The 19,508-nt window shown below is 38.0% G+C and overlaps 1 protein-coding gene across 1 annotated transcript in view; it reads left to right on the top strand.

Moving 5' to 3' along the window:
• MARCH1 (membrane-associated ring finger (C3HC4) 1, E3 ubiquitin protein ligase) overlaps positions 1 to 19,508 on the top strand; it is a 94,758-nt gene that overhangs the window by 65,707 nt on the left and 9,543 nt on the right. Inside the window, exon 4 of the mRNA XM_009893727.1 lies at positions 7,440 to 7,620. Coding sequence (XP_009892029.1) covers positions 7,440 to 7,620 — 181 coding nt within the window. The remainder of the gene's footprint in view (positions 1 to 7,439; positions 7,621 to 19,508) is intronic.

Below are 19,508 nucleotides of genomic sequence, written 5' to 3'. Positions count from 1 at the left end.
TTTGGGTGAGAGGAGGCCCTTGGTTTTAAGGGTCCCGTTATTAAATACTTAAAGCTTGCGTACGTTCTGTAGGGAGTTCAGTTACTTAAAGCTTTGACTCTTACTAGGCAGGTGGGAGGAAATCTGAATCCTTTTTTAAGATGCAGTGCCTAGTTCTGTGAACTGTGTTCAGTGCAGTAAATCTCGTCTGACGTGTGCCTTGAGTTGCACTGACAGTGCATCTGAGGCAGGAATTACTTGTAACTCTTTAGATGGTTAGATACCCTGTTTATCACCTATAATGGAAGATTAATAGGAGGACAAGAAATGTTGACAAAATAAAAGATTTAGCGTGCTTTTGCTAATGTTGTTTGCTCCTGGGTCTCTTGAAAATTCTGAGCGCGTTTGCAGAAATCAAGAGGCAGCTTTGCCTAAGCCATTATGAAATTCCACTGGTGTGGTGCAACATTTTGAAAATGGTTTTTCCTCTAGTCAGATAAAGGCAGCTGACTGTATAACATAATGGAGGGGCAGGAGTGACAGGGAAGAGGTATACAAATTGATTACATTCGGCATGGAGAATTAATGTGCTTCATTCACACTGTGTTTAAATGGAGAGGAAGACCAATTTGTCATTTAGATTACTTTATGATTTAACAGTGGAAAGAATGGAAATGAGATTAAACAGAAAAAGCCTGCAAAGTGAAAGCAAGGGAAAGGTGGCATGCTGTAGCCTATTGCAGGGTGAATATATTTAGTGAATTTAACTTTTTTTTCCCAAGTGATAAATTATGCAGGAGCAGAGTTTGATATTTTTTGGGTTTCTGTTTATGAGTGAGTTAATTATTTGCTGTGAGTTATTCATAAAGTTGTTTGCTTTAATTTTAGGGTCTAACTATCTAAAAGCACTGTAAGCACTTGTAAGTTGGCAAAAACAGAAAATGACCTTTTTTGGACAGGAGAACAGTTTTCCTAAGATTATCAGCCAGTAACAACAGCAATTTTGTGCTTCCTTTTGCAAATGTGGAATTGGTTCCTTTTTGTCCAATAAAGATAACCTAGGAGCTCATGGTATTTCATGCTGGCAGCTAATAATCCTCTGTCATAACTCAAAGCCAGGGATTGAGTTGGTCCCACATCTTCCAACTATGCTGTTTCTCCCTGACTAAGCTCCCTTTAGCAATAGTGAGATACAGTATAGTTAGATATAGGTGTACCCCCTAAACAGGGTAAGAATTTATCTTTGTATAATCATTATGAGCCCAGGTGTGCTTTCCAGTGAAGGTGAAGATTTTAACTGCCTTTTCAATCATTTCTCACCGAAAATATTTTTGGAATAAGCATTATCTTCCTTGAGCATATTTATAGAGAAGGTATTTACCCCTCTTATTAGGGAGATTTGTTGAAAGTTTTAAGAAGAGAGCATTTCTATTCTGCCGGCATACCTCCATCCGCAGGAAAATGACAGTATGGGGATTGGGCATCTGCGTTAGTTTATTATCATGCTGTATTTCACAGTGCATAGAAATAGCCTCACAGGGGCAGTAAACATGTCACAGTCATAAGGCAATAGCTCCTCCTAATTTTGTCAGTGAAAGGGTCTCTATTAGTGCTGTAGTTCAGATAAGGAACCTAGTTTTGATCACCATTACTTTTACCATGTCCTACACCATGCTGAGGATCGGTCTCAGGGTTCTCCAAGTATATTCCTTTTGAGTGAAAGTATACTGAAAGATGTATTCCTGGTCCAACCTCAAATCAGTATCAAATCAAAGCAACCTCCACCAAGATGACCCTGATGTAGACACGGGGGTTTTAGCACCAGCTGTTTTTTTCAACAGATTTGCTGCACTTTCACTGCAATGCTTGTGAGCATAGGCACAGCTGTATAGCACCCGAGAATATTAGAGAACAATACAGTTTTTACATAATTATGCCATTTATAGGCCTTAAACGTTATCATACATCATTATCATGCCCATGCCCCTGCATACACTTCTGTTTTTTAAAGCCTCAGAGGCACTCCCCTAGGTTGTACATTTGTTAATGAGGGTAAAATTTGACCTGATATATTTTTAAGGAAGTCTACAAAAGCTATCTGCGCTACATTACTGTAGCTAAACCCTTTGTCCATATGCAATGGCCAAGGATCCTTGAAAATTTTATTAGGTATTGAGGTGCAGTGCCAATCTCAACTACAGGATCCACTGAAAGAGTTCTGGGGGTGCAGAATTACTGCAAACTCTTTTCTACCGGCGCTGCTCCTAATGACAAGGCTCTTACGTAGCTCAAAGCACAAACAGGGACGTGTTAATTCATTCTGAGCCTTAATCACCTCCCTTTGACAACAGACACCTATGGAAATCAGCTGTACAGATACTGTCATAGAGGAGCACTTGCCAACTGGGTAAGTGTAGAGCACTAAGTTTCACAATGCACACAAGACTCCTGCAGAATAAGTGCATTTTAGACTTCACTGCAGTGGCATAGAAATTGGCCTATTTTCTTAATTACTGAAGAGTAAAGTGGATTAGTGAAAGACAGGTTAGGATAACTGCTGTTTTTCCAATGAGAGCTGAGATTAGCAGTATTCTCTTTAATGAGAGTAAAATTGTTACCTTGCATGTGAAGGAAAAGCTACAAACCGGTGGGAATCTATCTGTATCTCTTGCAATAAGCAGTTCAGATGGTGACTAACCACCTAGATTGTAATTTTGGTTGCTATGATTTTGCCAAACTAAACCACTGTCGAGAAAAACTGAAAAATTTCCATGTCAGCTCTTGCTTCATACCGATTTTAGTTGACTATTTAAACTGAGATTACGTTAGAAATATTTGTCTCTATGGAACAAAAAATAATCTTAATTTGATGAGAAGTGAAGGACAGTCATCCAGGATAGCTCTTGCTGTTTTTCTGAAAATCAGTCTAAATCCAATTAGCATATGAATGTCTACAAGCTGTAACCATCTTGTTTCATCCTTCCCTTCCTGCCTGCTAACTTTTACAGTGAACAGGACCAGGGGAAACACAGGAAAACAGTTCATAGTCCCAGAATTAAAGGCAGCACAACAATACCACGTTCTGCAGATGCCTCACTTCTGGGTTCTTAGTTTAGTAGTATCTCATTGCTTTAATCGGATAAGAAATTTTTGTTGTTTCTATATGTACGTTGTCAATATGGCCTTCAGTGAAGGAGATGGTATACCTAAAACTACAGGCGACGTTACTTACTGATTTTGCATAGTCATTATGGTACAAAGTTTAATACGTCACATATGATTTCTCAATCAAGCATTGCATTATCAGTGAGTTTTTCAGCGTCATTTGAATGTGCCTTAAATTCAATTAATATTTTGCACAAAAAGGAATACTGAAAAATAATTTAAAATGTTATCAGTAAACTCCTTTAACTTTTTATTTTTACGTACGTTGTTCTCTAAAAATTTTCTAAATTAAACTATTCTATTTCTGTTTGAGAGTTGTTTTTTGTGTAAGGAACATACAAGAAATCTGCAACAGTTTTATATGAATTATGCAAAATCTTTCATAAAGACTAATTTTGTTTTCAATTTAGCATTTTTGATTTTCTTCCTGCAAAATATTTTTTCTTTTTGCTAATTTATTGCATTATAAGTGAAGATGCTATTTAAGAACATCCTTTAAAGATTTTTTTTGGATTTTTGTCTGATATATGCACAGCGTTGGCATAAATTTCTCCGTTTGGCACATCTATGTGCTGAGGGTTGTAGAAACAATTCTGTGCTAGAGAAGTATGTGCTGGGTAATTAAAATACTGGCATATAAAGCAAAAACTTAAGCATAAGAATGACTGCACCGTTGGAGTATTATTTCATAAAGTTTCACAGGGAGTTTCTTTAGAGAAAAATAAATATTCTCTGATCTCAATGTGTGGGGATACGTCTGTAGGTGTGTGTTATACACATATACAGACACACAAAAAATAATTTGTATATCTGAATCAGAAGTTCATCTAATAGCTTGTATATGCTGTGTTGTCTGGTGTACACAAGATTTATTGAGGTCCTGTTCCTAGGCAGGAATCTTTAAAGCACTAAGCTATCAAACCTCAAAAAAAAAAAAAAGCAGGCTCAATTTGTGACTATAAAGGGATTCTAACTAAAAGGATTTTGGTCAAATAGTTGACTTCTTCCCCTCCATTTCCAGATAGTCCAAAGTATTGCTCTATAATGAAGGCCATTTATCTACTAAAGGACTAGAAAGTTGAGAAAAGCTGAGTATGTAAATTCTGTAAGTGTGTCTGAGCAGTTGAAACTGCAGCTATTAACAAGGATCAGTGCTGTACTACAACTTGTAAATAAATCAGTATAGATTTAACAGTTTATATTTTTTTCTTTTCTTTATAGTGGAGAGTGTGGGAATTTTCATTCAATTCATTTCTAAATTATGTAAGCAAATTTTACTCTCAGGATAAGTTCAGCCCTGTAAATTGTCAGTCTGATGGGTCAAAATTTTGAACAGTTACGATCATGTGAAAATAGGAAACTAGAATGGAAGTTCTCTGCCTCCAACTCAGTTTAGATATGGTTCAGGTAAGTCCGTATTTTGCATCCCTAGCTCAGTTCTGTTTGCATGACATCTTTTTCAAAACCACTGTTTACAATTTATTTTCTGTAATTTGTGATAATTGTGATGTACATGATAGATAAATACAGCAAAGGGCAAAGAGGCACAAAATTCTGATTCAGTACTTATGGCTGAGCAAGATATTACAAGTTATTTGGCCCACATCTTTAAAAGATATTTAAGCAGTTAGCCAACAGTCTGTTTCAATAGCTGTTAGGCACCCACGTATCCTTAAAGACTGTGATTGTGAGTTTAGGTTGCACAAATTTCTTTTAAGCTAATTTTTTCTGGCTAACCAAATAATGAAGCGCTAAATTGCACCAAAGAGCATTCAAGCTAATGAAAACCATGCCTTTGGTTATTTTCTTTGGACTTTAATTCCATTTGAAGTTTGTTTTTATACTCATTACATATTTCATGGTTATAAAGCTAGAAGAGGCCATTAGATTATTTAGTTCGAAGTTCTGTATAATGTAAGTTCTTAACATCACCTTGTTATTTATATGTTTAGCTTGTAACTTCTCTACAACGAAAGCACAAATAGAATGTATAATTCATACAGTGCTTTTCTGTAAAAGTCTTTCTACTAAAGAATACTTCCATTCATTTCAAATTTGCAGTGTCACTTTATTTGAAGATCCCAGTGGAGTTTTAGTCTTGTATTTTAGCTCTTAAAATAATTTTAAACAATTCTGGCAGTAGTGGAAAAAAGGCTCTTGGGTACATAGCTTAGTTGTCTAATTTCTAAATAGTTTAAATGCTAAGCCTGTAAAATAAATTATGTATAGCTTGAATTTAAATGAACAAAGAATACTAGTTTTCCTTTGGGAAATAGCTTTAATTTAAAAAGAAAATGATGTTTTTTATGTACCTCTCAGCTGGGAATGCATTTGTTAGCAAAATAGCTATTTGGTGTTTTGAAAATTTAGTTCTGCTTAAGCCACAGGCTCAATAAGAAGTCAGCACACAGACAATTTCCGTATAAGAACTAAGCTGCTGGTGCACCTACCTTGGCTGAGTGAGTAAAGAAAAGACCGTAAATTGAGTTCTTGTAAAACGTGTCTCACAAAAAATGAATGGGTGCAAGATACAAGATAGAAGTTGTGGGTATTTTCTTCTCCCCTCTCCTCCCATGGGATATAAGATGCTGATTAGTGTACGGGCACCACTGTAGACACTGAAAATCTGGCTTTTGTGTACCACATTCCCAGAGCTTTTTTTTTTTTTTGGTGGTTTTGGGGTGTTCTTTTTGTTTGTTTGTTTTGGGGTTTTGTTTTGTCTCATGCTATATATCTAGCAAAACGGCATTGTTCTGCTTTCCCATTATTGTAGATTCATTTTCTCATGGCTCTAGGCTACACTGTGGAAGAATAGTGAAGCTGCTGGTTTTGATCCATAGATCTTTCACTTAGACATTGCAATCTCCTCCTCCCCCTGCTTGTCGACTTGGCAGCCTCAGTGCTGTGCTGTAGCCAGTCTTCCACCGGGTGCCTTTGCCAGGCTGCCTCCCGACGTACGCCAGGTGCTCCTGTATGAAGAAGGTCCCCCTTTTTCCCTAACTTGGCTGGTAGGAAGAGAACCTCACTGCGGGGTCCTAGCCAGCCTTCTTCCTACCCTGGGAGTGGTGTGGCCACGGTTTTCTGCATAAAGGGGTGAGTTATTCCTCAGATGCGTTCAGCCTCCTCTGCACATCCGTATCTGAGGGTGCCTTTCCTAACTAGTAAGTTTCTAAGCAGTAAGTTTGAGTTGCGTGACACCAGGATCACTGCTGTTGCTACTTCTCTATTTTGAAATAACATTTCTCAGGCCTCAGCTTTTTTTTTTTTTTTCCCCTTACATGCCAATTTGTTTCTTAAGACAAGGGTTTGGGTGCTTTGTTGTGATTTTCTGGGGTGGGGATGAGAGGAAGTTACACTTCGTTGAGGAGAACCTCCTTCACTTCAGGTGTTTGGTTAAGCCTTCTGTTCACCGTAGAGCTTTTTCTGCCCTCACAGAGACGCTTTCCAATACAGCTGGTGTTGGGTTTGATGGGTGAATGTTTTCTTGATATAATCAGGAGTTTGTTTGGAAGAGGGGAAAACCACCAAGACATATGGACATGTGTCACAGAAGAAAACCATCAGATTGCGATGTTAGAACACTGATCATTTTATGCAAAACAGCAACATGAAAAGCTCTGTATCCCATTACAAGGTGACAACAGTTCTGAGATGACGCCCTACCTTAGGGTCTGCTTACAGCTGTAGTTTTTGTTTTCCCCAATAACGCAGCTATCTGCTTCAAGGGGACAGTGAAGAATGAAAAAGAGGAAGAACTTTTTAACACCTGCCTCCTAAAAGGTGTGTGGCACATGTGTGTACTCTGTGCCATATGCGTTACTCCAAAGTACTCAAAACTGTTCTCTTATCCTTTTAACCGTGTAACTCCAAAGAGGTATCCTAGGAGCTTTTTGAACTTTTGATACTGGATATTTCCAGTTTTGGGTTAGATTCTGCTAACTTTGTGTATTTTATTGGCATTACTTACAGACCAAGGACTATTCAGCTCTAAGAAAGAGCACTGGTATTTGTCTTAAAGGTTTTGCTGTGCATAAAAGGGAGAAACAGTGTTTTTTCTATTGATTCACCTTCAGACCATGTAGCAAATTCAAAGAGAAATAGCTAGGTGAAGAGAAATTACTAAATGGCAGAAGGGAATGAGGAATACGTTCCTGGGCCTCAATCCGAAAGGTCATACAACTTGTGTCTCATGAATGTCAAGTCTTGAAAACGAAAAAAGCAGTGTATATAAACCAGTGCCTTTGCCTTGCTGGTTGGCAACTTCCCTCACTAGCTCTTGCTGTCCTCCCTGTCAGGATCTGTCACTGTGAGGGAGATGATGAAAGTCCCCTCATCACGCCGTGTCGCTGCACGGGGACCCTGCGCTTTGTTCATCAGGCCTGCCTGCACCAGTGGATTAAGAGCTCAGACACGCGCTGTTGCGAACTCTGCAAGTACGATTTTATAATGGAGACCAAGCTCAAACCTCTCCGGAAGGTATGGTGCTTTTGAATTTAATTATCCTCAGGTGTCAAGTGGCCAGAACGGCCCTGCAAAGTACTGGCACAATTAAAGAAACATCTGCCTGTCCAAAATGGCTTTATATTTGCTGTTGTTAAATCAGTCCCGGTGATGTTATTTCTACACTGAAGTTAGTTAATTTACCGCAGCAGAGGATTTCGACTAAAGACTTCATTTCAGCACAAACGCAATATAAATGCACAAATAATAGCTTTTTGTATTTAGAATTTTTCTCTTCAGCTTTTTGTTGTTGGCTGTTCTGCTTATTTTTAAGCCAGAAAGAAATCTTGCTCATCATGTGTTGCTCCTGAATAACACAGGCCAGTTCACCCAGTAATTGTTACACTGAGCCCATAACTTCTGGTTGAGAATGATGCTTGCACCAATGTGGGGACAGAACTCATGAAGTAACACAGTCAATCAATTTAGCTGCATCTGTTCTAACTGTTACACTTGTAGGCAAATTAATCACTCGTACATTAAGATTAGTTAATGGAATCTAAACTATAGGGCGACCTTGCATCATGAAAGTCAAATGTATGTTACCTATGCTCATCTGTTTTCCACGATAAATCAGTTTAATGGCACGCAGGTTGTCGGTATAGGGAAGGTGAAGAGTTTATTCAACATATGTGGGTTTTATTTTCCTTGGAGTGAATCATTTCTCCTCTAATTTTTCTCTAAATACGCTCTCATCCTTTTGGGGTTTTGTTGCACCTTTGAAGTTTAAGTCAATGTAGAACAAGGCAAGTTTTGATTTAAAATAAATTTCAATGTGAGAGTCCTTAAAAAACATGTAGAAACTATTACCTTATCACTAGCTAATCACTAGTATACGTAGTGGTGTTTTGATGGCAAAAGACATTTTGGTTTTGTCAGCTTTGCACAGGTAGCAGTTCAGAGAAAGGAGAGCAAATGAAATTCCTTCTCATTTCCTACCCAGAGAAATTATCTAGTAAGTCCCTGATGATAAACCACTTCTGAAGAGAGAATCAGGACTGATTTGACAAGCAAAGCTGGTGATAGGAAAGGACGCAGTTCTCAAGTACCAGGTAGATCTTGCCAGGTAAACTGGAAATTGAAACAGATGTAAATAAAAACCTGATAGCTAAAAATTTAATTATATTGACTTAGCATTTAGTAATTGCAGATAAATTTTCGCTAATGTGACAGGAAAGAGATAATTGTATAAAATCCCCTGTCTATATCATATCTTTTGGGTTTTTTTTTCTTTATATGTGTGTTTCTATTTTGAATACAAATTGCTTTAACCTTCCATCTAACTAATACACTTGCAACAGCCACTTGCCTCAAGAGAATATACAGGTATCAGTATTTTTAACAAAAGTCTTTTCCCGATTGTGTTAGAGAATAGAGTGCCTTTAAAAAACTTGAAATAAAATTTATAGAGTCCAAGGTGAAAAGGAGTGAAATATGTGAATGACTGTTGATATCAGAAGTAGGCACTTTTAACTGTGTATGTCTCATCATTGCTGCTCCCTCCTTCCCCTCATTTTTTCTTATAATTGAAAAAAATTAATGAAATACGGGCAGATTTAGAGTGGTAATGTAATTCCTGTAAGTCTGTTTTTTTTCTTTATTGAATGATTACCACCTTATTTATCTTATCATTGGTTCTCAGGTGAGTTTTTGATTTCCGACACATAAAAAATGAGCCTCTTCTTTCAGATAGGGTATCTTTGTTTCTGCCCAAAGCAGTACTCAAGCATAGTTTATCTGCCTGACGGTAAATGCTGGCAACATTCCCCCCTTCAAATGCAGTGCAACAAATATTTGCCTGTATAGTATGGACCCAGCATCTAATTACAGATCCTATTTTATAGTTTACACCTATTTCACAATCCAAAATCAAAGTTTCCAAAGTTTTCCAAGTTGAAATTAGTTATTCTTTTTGCAATTATAGCATTCAGCTGTGACACCTTTCATACGTTATATTAAACTAAATATGTCATCCCTAATAAGCGTATGCATGATCATCACCATAATTCACTAATTTATGAAACACTAAAGGGTTTATGAGAAGCTGTTTTGTAAACCAAGCACTTTGACAGCTGCAGCAAGGACAAGGTAAGGGAGAAAAGAGTGATCACCAAGAGACCTGCCGGGTAAGTGCAGCTCACTGGTAACTTTCCACCTAAACAACCGCTGAAAGTGCGGTTTTGTTAAAAACTACGTATTTTGAAAATGTGGAAAATTCCAATGGAACACTGTCAAATTTCTTGCAAGCTTTTATGGAGCCCAGGACCTCAGCTGTGGGACATCCCCTAGAAGTCCAGGTTTTCAGAAGACGCTATGAAGACTGATTACCAGGGACGAAAGTGCTGTGGGACAGGCAGCTCCTAAAGCTGAAGCTCTCCACGATCCTGTCTCCCTGTTGCAGAATCTGAAAGCCCCTATATGGACTATAGGACTTCCAGACCTTCTTGAGAGCTTTAGGTTTTGCTAAGGCTTAGCTATGTACTAGACCCCGAGAGCCTTCAGTCTCCAGCACTAAGTCCAGCCTGGCAGCAGTGAATGAAAATTTCCCAGATCTCCGAAGGATGGAAAATGAGGAATTCTCTGGTCATAATGGCAGGGACATTATGACCAGTGGCAGTTATATCTGAAAACGATGCAATTCTTGTCAGCTTTGCCAAATGCCCTGTGGAAACAGCAAAATTTACCCCCCCCCAAATGATTTATTTTGCTAGTAAACTTTGAGGAATGCTGAAAACAGATTTGATTTCAGTATTTCCTAAAGAAAAGACCATGGATTTATTTCCAACAGAAGAGTATCTATTCCATTTTCATAAGAAACTCATTTTAGGGAAAAAAAAATATGGAAATTTCCCCTAAAGTGAAAGTTTCTGGGCAGCTCCAGAAGATGCCATTTCCATGGCCATTAGGCCTGGATTTGAAACAGCATTCTACAGGTGAAAGGGTCGCATCTCTCAACCAGTTTTGATTTTTAATCTCTACCTTACCCATGATGTGAGATTCTATTGCTTCATTCTTGACTAAGCATTGCTTCATTATGATGAATTTTATCATAATACCGTTGTAACAGTCCAGCCGCTTGTCTCTCCTGAAGGGAAAAATTACAGACCACAGAACTTAATTACAGGTATCTATACTTTTGTTTTTCGAGTATCACAAAAGCAGAAGTTAAATATAAAACAAACTATTTGATTCAACTGGTGAATTACCAACTTTATTCATGCCTCAGCCTTTCATGCACTCTCAGTGTTTCCAAACAGGTTTTTATCAGAGTCTAGGGTTTTATAGCAAGATCACGTTTGAATATCGTGTCATACAGCTGTTAACACCCATAAGTGACAACATGCAGCATACTAAGTTAACATAAATCAAGATAACTCTATTAAATCAATAGGCTTGTGCCAATATGCAACAGTTATTTAATTACAGAATCCCTGAAAGCACCAGACATCAAATAAAACTTAGTTTAATCATTTTAGTGAGTCTTTGCATTGAAGTAATCCTTTTAAGCATTGATCAACAGGCATTGCAAGTGTTTCGTATATTTGAGCAGGTCTAATTACTTGGCTAAATATAAATTTAGAGATTAAATATTAAGCATTGCTTAGTGTGTCTGTTCTATTTCTCGTGGTCTCTGTTATGTCTCTCCATGGTTATAAATAATGCAGTTGCATTTGTAGCTTTACCTTTCAACATTTGCAATCCAGAATGCAGAATTTCTCATTCATAAAGTGACTTTATTTATCATGGAAAGAATTAGAAAGTGGAAAGAAGCTCATATGAGTTCCTTATTGAGCTCTCTCAGGTAATAGCTTCATCCTGAGAAAATCCTTACTTCTTTAAAAAGGATGTAATCCTGGCAATGTAGCACCTGTATTTCATATCCTTCGATTTTGGTGTTTGAAACATAGTACAAACAGGAACGGAATGAAAATACTGTGAGTACGAAATGGATTAAAGTGTCAAATTAAAAGGTGCTTAAAATGCAGAAATGTCTTCAAATGGAGATTTCTCTACAGTGTCTCACTGTACTTCAAAATACTTTTTATATTTAAATTTTGCTATCTATCTAAGACGTCTGATATCTGATGAGATGCTTTACTTTGATGCGTTATCCCAACAGATTATTCTGCGGTGTTGGATCTGTCTATTTTCTTCCCTGATTTTGTTTTATCTTTGAAATGATTTACAAATGATGTCTTATTTATGTGAGGCATAAGCAATAGTGCACATTGTTACCATGTAGTTACTCTTGGTCGTTAAGGAAGAGCTAGTCAATTTTTTGTTTAGGGAAGCATTATGTACCAGTTGAGGTTGATTTTCTTTCTGATAGAAAGGGTATCTGAATTCATCTCTTTTAAATAGAGAGGACTGCGAGTGTTCTTTTAGAGCAGAGAGATAAGTTTCTGTTAAATTAAACAGAAGCAAACCCAGTCTTAAAATAGTGATAATGAAAGAAACTTGATCTTCCTGTTTATTTTGAATGTGTACATATAGCTTCTAAGTGTTTATGCCTCTTGTGTTCTGTAATACATGCTTATATACTGATAAATAGCACTTCTAAATGTGATATGAGATGCCTCTCTGGGATATACACCCTTGAACTCTGTGGAAGCTCTTGTGTACCCAGCTGCTGTCATTAGAGGAGAAGGAAGGAATGCTCTTTCTCCACTTGGTATAATTTATTTTATAAATGATCTGATTGTTATAAGAGTGATAAAATGTCCATGCCAGCTTTAACTCCCATACAGGATTCAAATGTTTAAGTCCCAGTTGGAGATACGTGGTTCATGACTGCCCAGAGCAGGATATTCAGGTCCTGGAGAGAAGTTATGGAACAGACTAACTCCAGTTTCCGTACAAAGCAAAACCCAGTTCAAGCATATCAGTGCCCCTTTGTGGTCGGATTAGTGATTAACTGGTTAAATCAGTTTGGTGAAGATTCCAGCTGTTTGATATGATGCTGATTATGATTGCAAAATATGTTAAGGGTCTTGATTTATTTTTGGTTCAATGCTAGCTGGTTAATTTGTATTTACATTCTTTATTTAAGAATATAGTGATCACTGCCGAAAGTGATATAGCCTGCAGAGACATCTTTGTGAAATCCTGCTATGAAATCAAAAGTGGTCACCATTAGAAACCACTTCTCCCGCCAGAGCAGACTCTCAGAACCAGAAGTGACCTGCAGAGTCTCCCAGGAAAAAAAAAAAGGAACTTTGAACACTCATTACTGTATCACTTGCTGTTTACTTCTTATTGCCCTGTGCTGTGAAGTATGAACCATCTGGCTTTTTCATCAGTTTTCTAAAAGACTCGTGATAAGAAGTGATAGCTAATATTGCATAGGTCAGGTAACATTGTCATGCTGTGGGATTCGTTCTCTTTTAACCCAGTTTGGTGAATACTTTGCAGTCCTTAACATAGCAGAAGATCCGACATTTTCTTTTGATTTCTGGTGCAGCGGCACAGCGTCGTCAAGGCAACCTGCTCCCGTGTTTTCTTTTTTCCAGTAAACTGTCTCAAAACATTGCTAGCCTCAAATCATTTCTTGTAATATGTAGGGTCAGACACTTCACCAGTATGCACAAAGGCACAAAGCTATTACTTTCTTATTGGCTATCATGTCATTACAGCGAATAACTTTGTGCTCAAGGGAGAGTGTGTATATTAAAGCTTTTAAAGTAAAAATAATTCTATAGCATTTATATCCTATTGTGATGCCTTGAGGATGCAAGGGACTACTTTGTTCAGACAGTTGTATTCCAAATTTTTTAGACAGAGTTGTAGAGCATTACTGCCAATTTATCTGTATATAGATAGTAGTTCGCAGAGTAGAGTTGTCTTGCATTTTGTGCTGTAACAAGAATAACAGATTTGAACTTCTCATAGTGGTAGAATTTGGGTTAGCTTTCCATCTCCATATTTCTTTCTCTTCCATTCAACACAGCTTTTATTCACACAGCTTTTCCACTTCCCATGGACCACTGACTAGCGATGCTGACCTCTCGTGCCTCATACCTTGGAACCATCATAACATACACTTAGGCTTGCAAAAAGCCGTCTTACTATGATACTTTGCTAGGACATCCCGATGTGCAGCATCCATCCTGGAGGGGGAACAAGATGTTTGTATTGTCATTGCTTTGAACTTGCATTCTTTTAAGAAGCGAACAACAACAACAAAAAATTGTATACCAGAAAATGAAATGAAAACTGTTGCCTCTTTTTATTAGCTGCTAGTACCCAAATTTGCTACTTCTGCTGCTTGGTAGCATTTACAAAAGCAAAGGGAATTCAGGAGATTGTCCAGCTCTTGGTAGTAGTGGGGTTATCCACTGTTGCACAGATGCATGAGCTCTGGGAGGTACAAGTCCGTCTCTGATTTCTGAGGTTGAAATAAACAGTTGGTCTGAACTGTTTTACAGGTGCAACTTGCATCAAAAGGTTTCATGTTCAGTTTACTTAAAGGGTCCTGCCCTATCCTGCAGATCCATCAGCCTCTCGGTTATTCTTTACATATTTGGGGTCTCCTTTTCACCTTTTCAATTTCAGCTCTTGCAGTGTTCTGTTTTTACATCTTGGCCTCATCAATAGTTATAACAGAGGAGGGGCTGGGTAGCTGAAGCATTGAAAATAATTAAGAGAATCTCTTGATACTGGAGTTACAACTAAAGAAAATGTGAATGGAATGGTGCCCTGACACAAAATGTATAGCTAGTAATGTAAAATGTAAAGAGCATAATCAACCCAAGCAGTGACCTAAACCAGTCATTGTTATTCATGGACTTCTGTAAAAATGCCTTTTTTACTGCTTAATTTTGAAGCTAGGGATTTTACCAGCTCTAATGGGAGTAGGCTGCTATTCGTGGTCTGATTAATGTCTGTATTAATCTCTCACATAACGAGCACATACAATTTTACAGCAGTTATTTGGCTTAAATTTATTTTCCCTGGGACCTGTTCATGTGAGAATGATCTGAATTGAGTTTTAGGTCATAGGCTGATGCTGGCTTGTTGGTGGAACAAGGTGGAAAAATGGCTTCTCTTGAACATAGTGATGTTCTCTTGAATATACCAACACAGTACTTGATCTAAATTTTTATCAAATAACCATAAACTGATAATTATCAGTTTATTCAGTATATTGTATATTTATTAGTGTTAATTTAATTTTATTCCTATAGCATTTTATTAACATTACTTGGAAAAAAGGAAACTTTTCCTCCGGGAATTATTCAAATCTTTATTCATCTGCTCCAATTTGTATGTGGCAAAATTGGAATATATGGCATTTGCTGGAGGTCTTTCAGAATGAATAGCTTCCCTCAGCTCTTTGCCAGAACACTAGGCTGTAGTTTTGTGTTATTAGTGTAGCCTTTCCTCAGCACAAATTTGCTCTATTTCATTTTTATTTAATTGGATCAAAAGAGCCTCTCTTGTGGGAAAATTAAGAGAGAGAAGGTAACTGGAGCTATTCGTTGGGAAATCAGTATTCTTGCTGAAGTCATATTTATAGGTAATGAAGCACATCAGCTCTTTTTTTTAATCTTGGTTACGTGGCAATTCAGACATACATGTATATACTGTATATATAGTTGCAAAAATAAGACACATCTAGATATGTTTAAACAGCAATGTATTAAAATATACCAGGGTTTTGCTATACATGAACGCTTAAACCGAGCCACATCTTTGTAACGGTTCAGACTGGTTTGGTTAAGGGAAACTCTGAAGTTGAGTTACATTTTCTATACAGTGTACATCAGTTGCTCTTACAACTTCAGGAAGAAAATAATGACCATATAAAAAGAATTAGTGTTCAAGATCACTTGTACAATTAATTTAGTGGGTGATGGCAGGGGGAAGAATTAGTAAGAGCATCTCTGACGTATAAAAATGAAGGATAGAAAATGAGATAAAAAGACACGCAAGGTGTTCTTGAGGTTCATCCAACACTACCAAATGGCTACTCTTCGTTCAGTGACTTCCAGATATGGCTGCTTTCCATTTCCAGTCAACTGTACTCCCTAGCACGTGAAGGTACCTTTGTACCCTTCCTTCCTCTGCTTGCTGCTATACTTCTCTCCATTCCTGTTACGAGACACGATGCTGAAGGGCCTTGGGCTGTAGCGATGTAATAATACATGCTTCTGTAGGCCAGGTTGCAGAGCAAGTTCTCCAGGTATATGGCCTTAGGTTTCTATTCTGTAAGAAGTTCTGTAAGAACTCGAAGGAATTTTACGTATTGGAAAGGGTGTTTAAATTACTAGTGCGTCAAATGGGAGAATCAAGGACATGATCAGCAAACAAAAAGACCAAGCACATTTAGGATAAGGCAGTAATGAGAATTTTCATGCTTGCACTGGTCTAAGAGAAGGCAAACTTGGGTGGAAAATATTTCCTAGGTGGAAGGTGGAATAACTAGTATTCTCTTCTAACTCTTGGAGAAGACTGTACATCATTTATAACTACAGCTGAATAAACAGAAAGTGTATTTGTTGATTTAGCTTTTCAGGTGTCACCAGTTTTATTTCATCAGCTCTAATTTCAAAATGCGTGCTTCAAGATACTCCTCAGCAGCCTAGACAATTTGATATCGAGGAAATTAAGCAGTGTGATGAATACTGAAGAGAAGGTGATTCAAGTAAAGACTCTCTAACAAAACTGTGATCATATATTATAACTATGTCTTAGGTGCCTACGGGAACAGCTCTTCAGAGAAATTTCACTTTAATTGGACAGGACTAAAGAAAGTGGAGAGGCATACGAGGGTATGTAATGGGATGCTGATCTCTAGCATATTGCTATATCTTTCCTATTCCTACCATGCTATCCGAGCCTTCTGTTCACGTCCATCGTGCTATTTAAGACCAAAATACATTCAGATGTGCAAAGGCAGCCCATGGTACTCGGTGTTCGAGACTCTGGCACAGACTGTTGGGAGATGGTTTGTTATGGCTGCTGGAGTGGAGGAAGGACTCGTGGGTGCTTTGATCCCAGCACAATCCATCTCAGATCCAGCACCGAGCATGTGTCACAGCTGCTCTTGTTCTGCCCAGAGAGTGCATATTGCAAAATGCAGCACCTCCACCTGCTTTGGTTGGAAAATGAAATCTCAGTTTAACTGGCCTTGCAGGAAAATTATGGCCTGTGCTTTGTGGTATGATAGATTGATTGATTCTTTTTTTTTAATGTTTTTGGGGTTGGTTTTTTTTTGTGCCTAAGTTAATGTTGTTTGAGAGCTGGACTGTGATTTAAAGGCATTTGCTACTTAGTGACTGGAGGAAAATGTCATGCCTTCAATTAGGTGTGCTGCTCTTTTGGAAGGACAGAGTAGACAGAGGCAGAAGACAACTAGCTGCAAAGAGAATGTAAGTGACACACACAAACTAGATCCATTTGATTGTAGAAATACAATACAAGCAGGTAACAGTAGCATCTGCTTCTGTTTTTGACTGTGATAAAAATTATTGGAGACATAGATTCTACCGCTTTTCCTTGCTTCTTTATGGGTTGCCCACATGTGTCTTGTTTGGTTGTGGTTGGTTTTTTATTTATTTATTTTTGAGTAATAAACTGATATGCCCAGGCACCTAAAGTAAATCTTTTCTAGAGTTCAAGGTGTGTACCAGACATTCTCCATAGTTTTTACAAGCTTTGCATTATGGTGATAGTTCACTTCTGACCAGTGGTTTAATGTTTCAGCTGCAGTTTATCCATCAGGATTATCTTATCTATAAGGTAGCTGAAGCGTACTACGCTAGGAGACAACGATGCTTTTCTTGAAGAGCTTACACACAAGGCAAGAGAAACAGCAATTGTGAGAGAGAAGCTCGTGGTAGTACCAAAGGCTGATCATGTAGATGTCTGTTGAACAAGCAAGTGGTTAATGCATTGTTTCAGCATTCAAAGAGGATGCTTGGAAAGTAAATACTTTGTAAGAGTACTTTTACATTCTATATATTGATGTAAAATAATTTCTAGCAGATGGGAGCTAGGGAGAATCTCCTGATATGGAGAGATTATGCTATAATTACTTGCCATGGGGTTTCTTGCATGTTTCTCTGAAACATCTGTTGTTGGCCTCTGTCCGAGACAGAGCATTGGATGAGAAGGACATGAGGTCTGGCAATTCCTCTATTTACAAAGCACAGCATTTTTTTGGTTAGTTTGTGTTGGATGATTAGGATGCAGATACTGAAGTTCTTCTAGTTGGTAAACGACAAGTATTCTCAAAAGTCCTTCCAGATTGCAAAAACAGCTACTTCATTTTAGAAATTATCTTCTCAAATTACTTAATACCCCTATTTTACACTCTTTAAGGGTCTACTAATTGATGACATACACAGCTAAAAATTGCATAAGTTTGTGAAGAGTGCATACTGATTGTATCATTCAAGTCCAGCTCTTTTAACTGTCACTTAAAAAAGGAATGTAGTGCTGTCTTGATTTTGATAAAACTGAATTATTAGTTCTTTGCAGGTTATAATCTTAAGGTGTTTATCAAAGTGAGATTTTTCATTATGTAGTTCTTTTATTACTCCAGCCATGCATATCACAAATAAAAGTGACTCAAAGTGTGTGTGTCTTCAGAAATGCACCCATTTCTGGTTCAGTTTTAAACTTTTAATAGGTGATTTAAATACACCACAGGCATTAATTTGAATTCCAACCAGGTTTGTTTAGTGTCACCTAGGGACAGAAATAGATTTTATGTAAACTTCAGAAAGGTTTGCCAGAGGAGGATTTGTACCAGCTCATCTAATGAGCTAAGTAGATTGAGGTAAGGTTGTGCATAGATATGGCCGTACGATGCACCACACGACATGGGATTTTTAAAATTTAATTGATTTTTGTGTTCAGTGGCTAGTATAGCAGGGGTCTAATTCTGGCCTTCTATTCTTGATCCTTACGAGAGTTTCCTCTCTGGGATGTATCTTTTGGTAAAAGGCAATGACAAATACATTTTCAGTGAAGCTGCTTAGTTCTTCTTTTCTGAAAGTGCACTGGATGCGTTTGGGGAAAAGAATGCGGAGGAGGAATTTTCATGGCCCAAACTCTTCTCTTTTCAGCCATCAGACCTGGCACGTTCTGTTTGGCTGTATGAGGGGCACTTCTCCTGTTGGAGCAGGATGCAGTGAGGCATGCCCTGTCCTTCTCCAAGGCGCAGTCCCTCAGGCACGGGCTGTGACCACCTGTTGTTTAGATGGCGCAGAGTGGCCCAAAATGCTTTTATTCATACTACAAGGATGGAAGTCTCATCTCTGATCAACACTTCAAATCTGCACGAGGCTATTTTGTTCTCCCAACACGTGTGGAGCCCTGTTGTCCTTTATTACTATTATTTCTTCTTCCTCCACCCACTGCACAAATTCCATTCCTGCAAACTACTGTTGCAGCTGCTCTCCTCCAGCTGGTAGGTTGATAATAATGACCAGTTTACTGGGGAGCCTGGGCCCATTAGTACTGCAACAAGTGACCAAAAAAACCCATCTTAAACCACAGAAAATAAATAACTCTGAGCTACATGTTCAGACTTCTGACATATCTTCCCTGTTCGGCTCACTTCATTGTACACTGCTCTGATTCTTAAGAGCTTTTTTCAAAAGTGCTGGCTAGGGCCTTCAGGCCTGCTTTGAGATAAGGAAGATGTTCTTCTGCGTATCCCCAGACTGTGTGCAGAGTGCATTTTCTACAACCGCTTCTAGTAAATTACTTCAGCCTTCATTTTGTAGCCATGATTATTTCAAGATAGAGGTTGCCTGAAAATCTTTCTTTAGGTTGTAGAAGGAATTCAGAAAATGTTGCACCATGACTTAAGCTCTAGGTGAGTTCCTTCCAGCTGTGGGTGCTGCTTACATTAC

This window comes from Charadrius vociferus, unplaced genomic scaffold (genome assembly GCF_000708025.1).
Source record: "Charadrius vociferus isolate BGI_N301 unplaced genomic scaffold, ASM70802v2 scaffold59, whole genome shotgun sequence".
Taxonomy (NCBI): domain Eukaryota; kingdom Metazoa; phylum Chordata; class Aves; order Charadriiformes; family Charadriidae; genus Charadrius; species Charadrius vociferus.
Note: the sequence above shows the minus strand (reverse complement) of the source record. Positions and strands in the feature narration are given on the sequence as shown.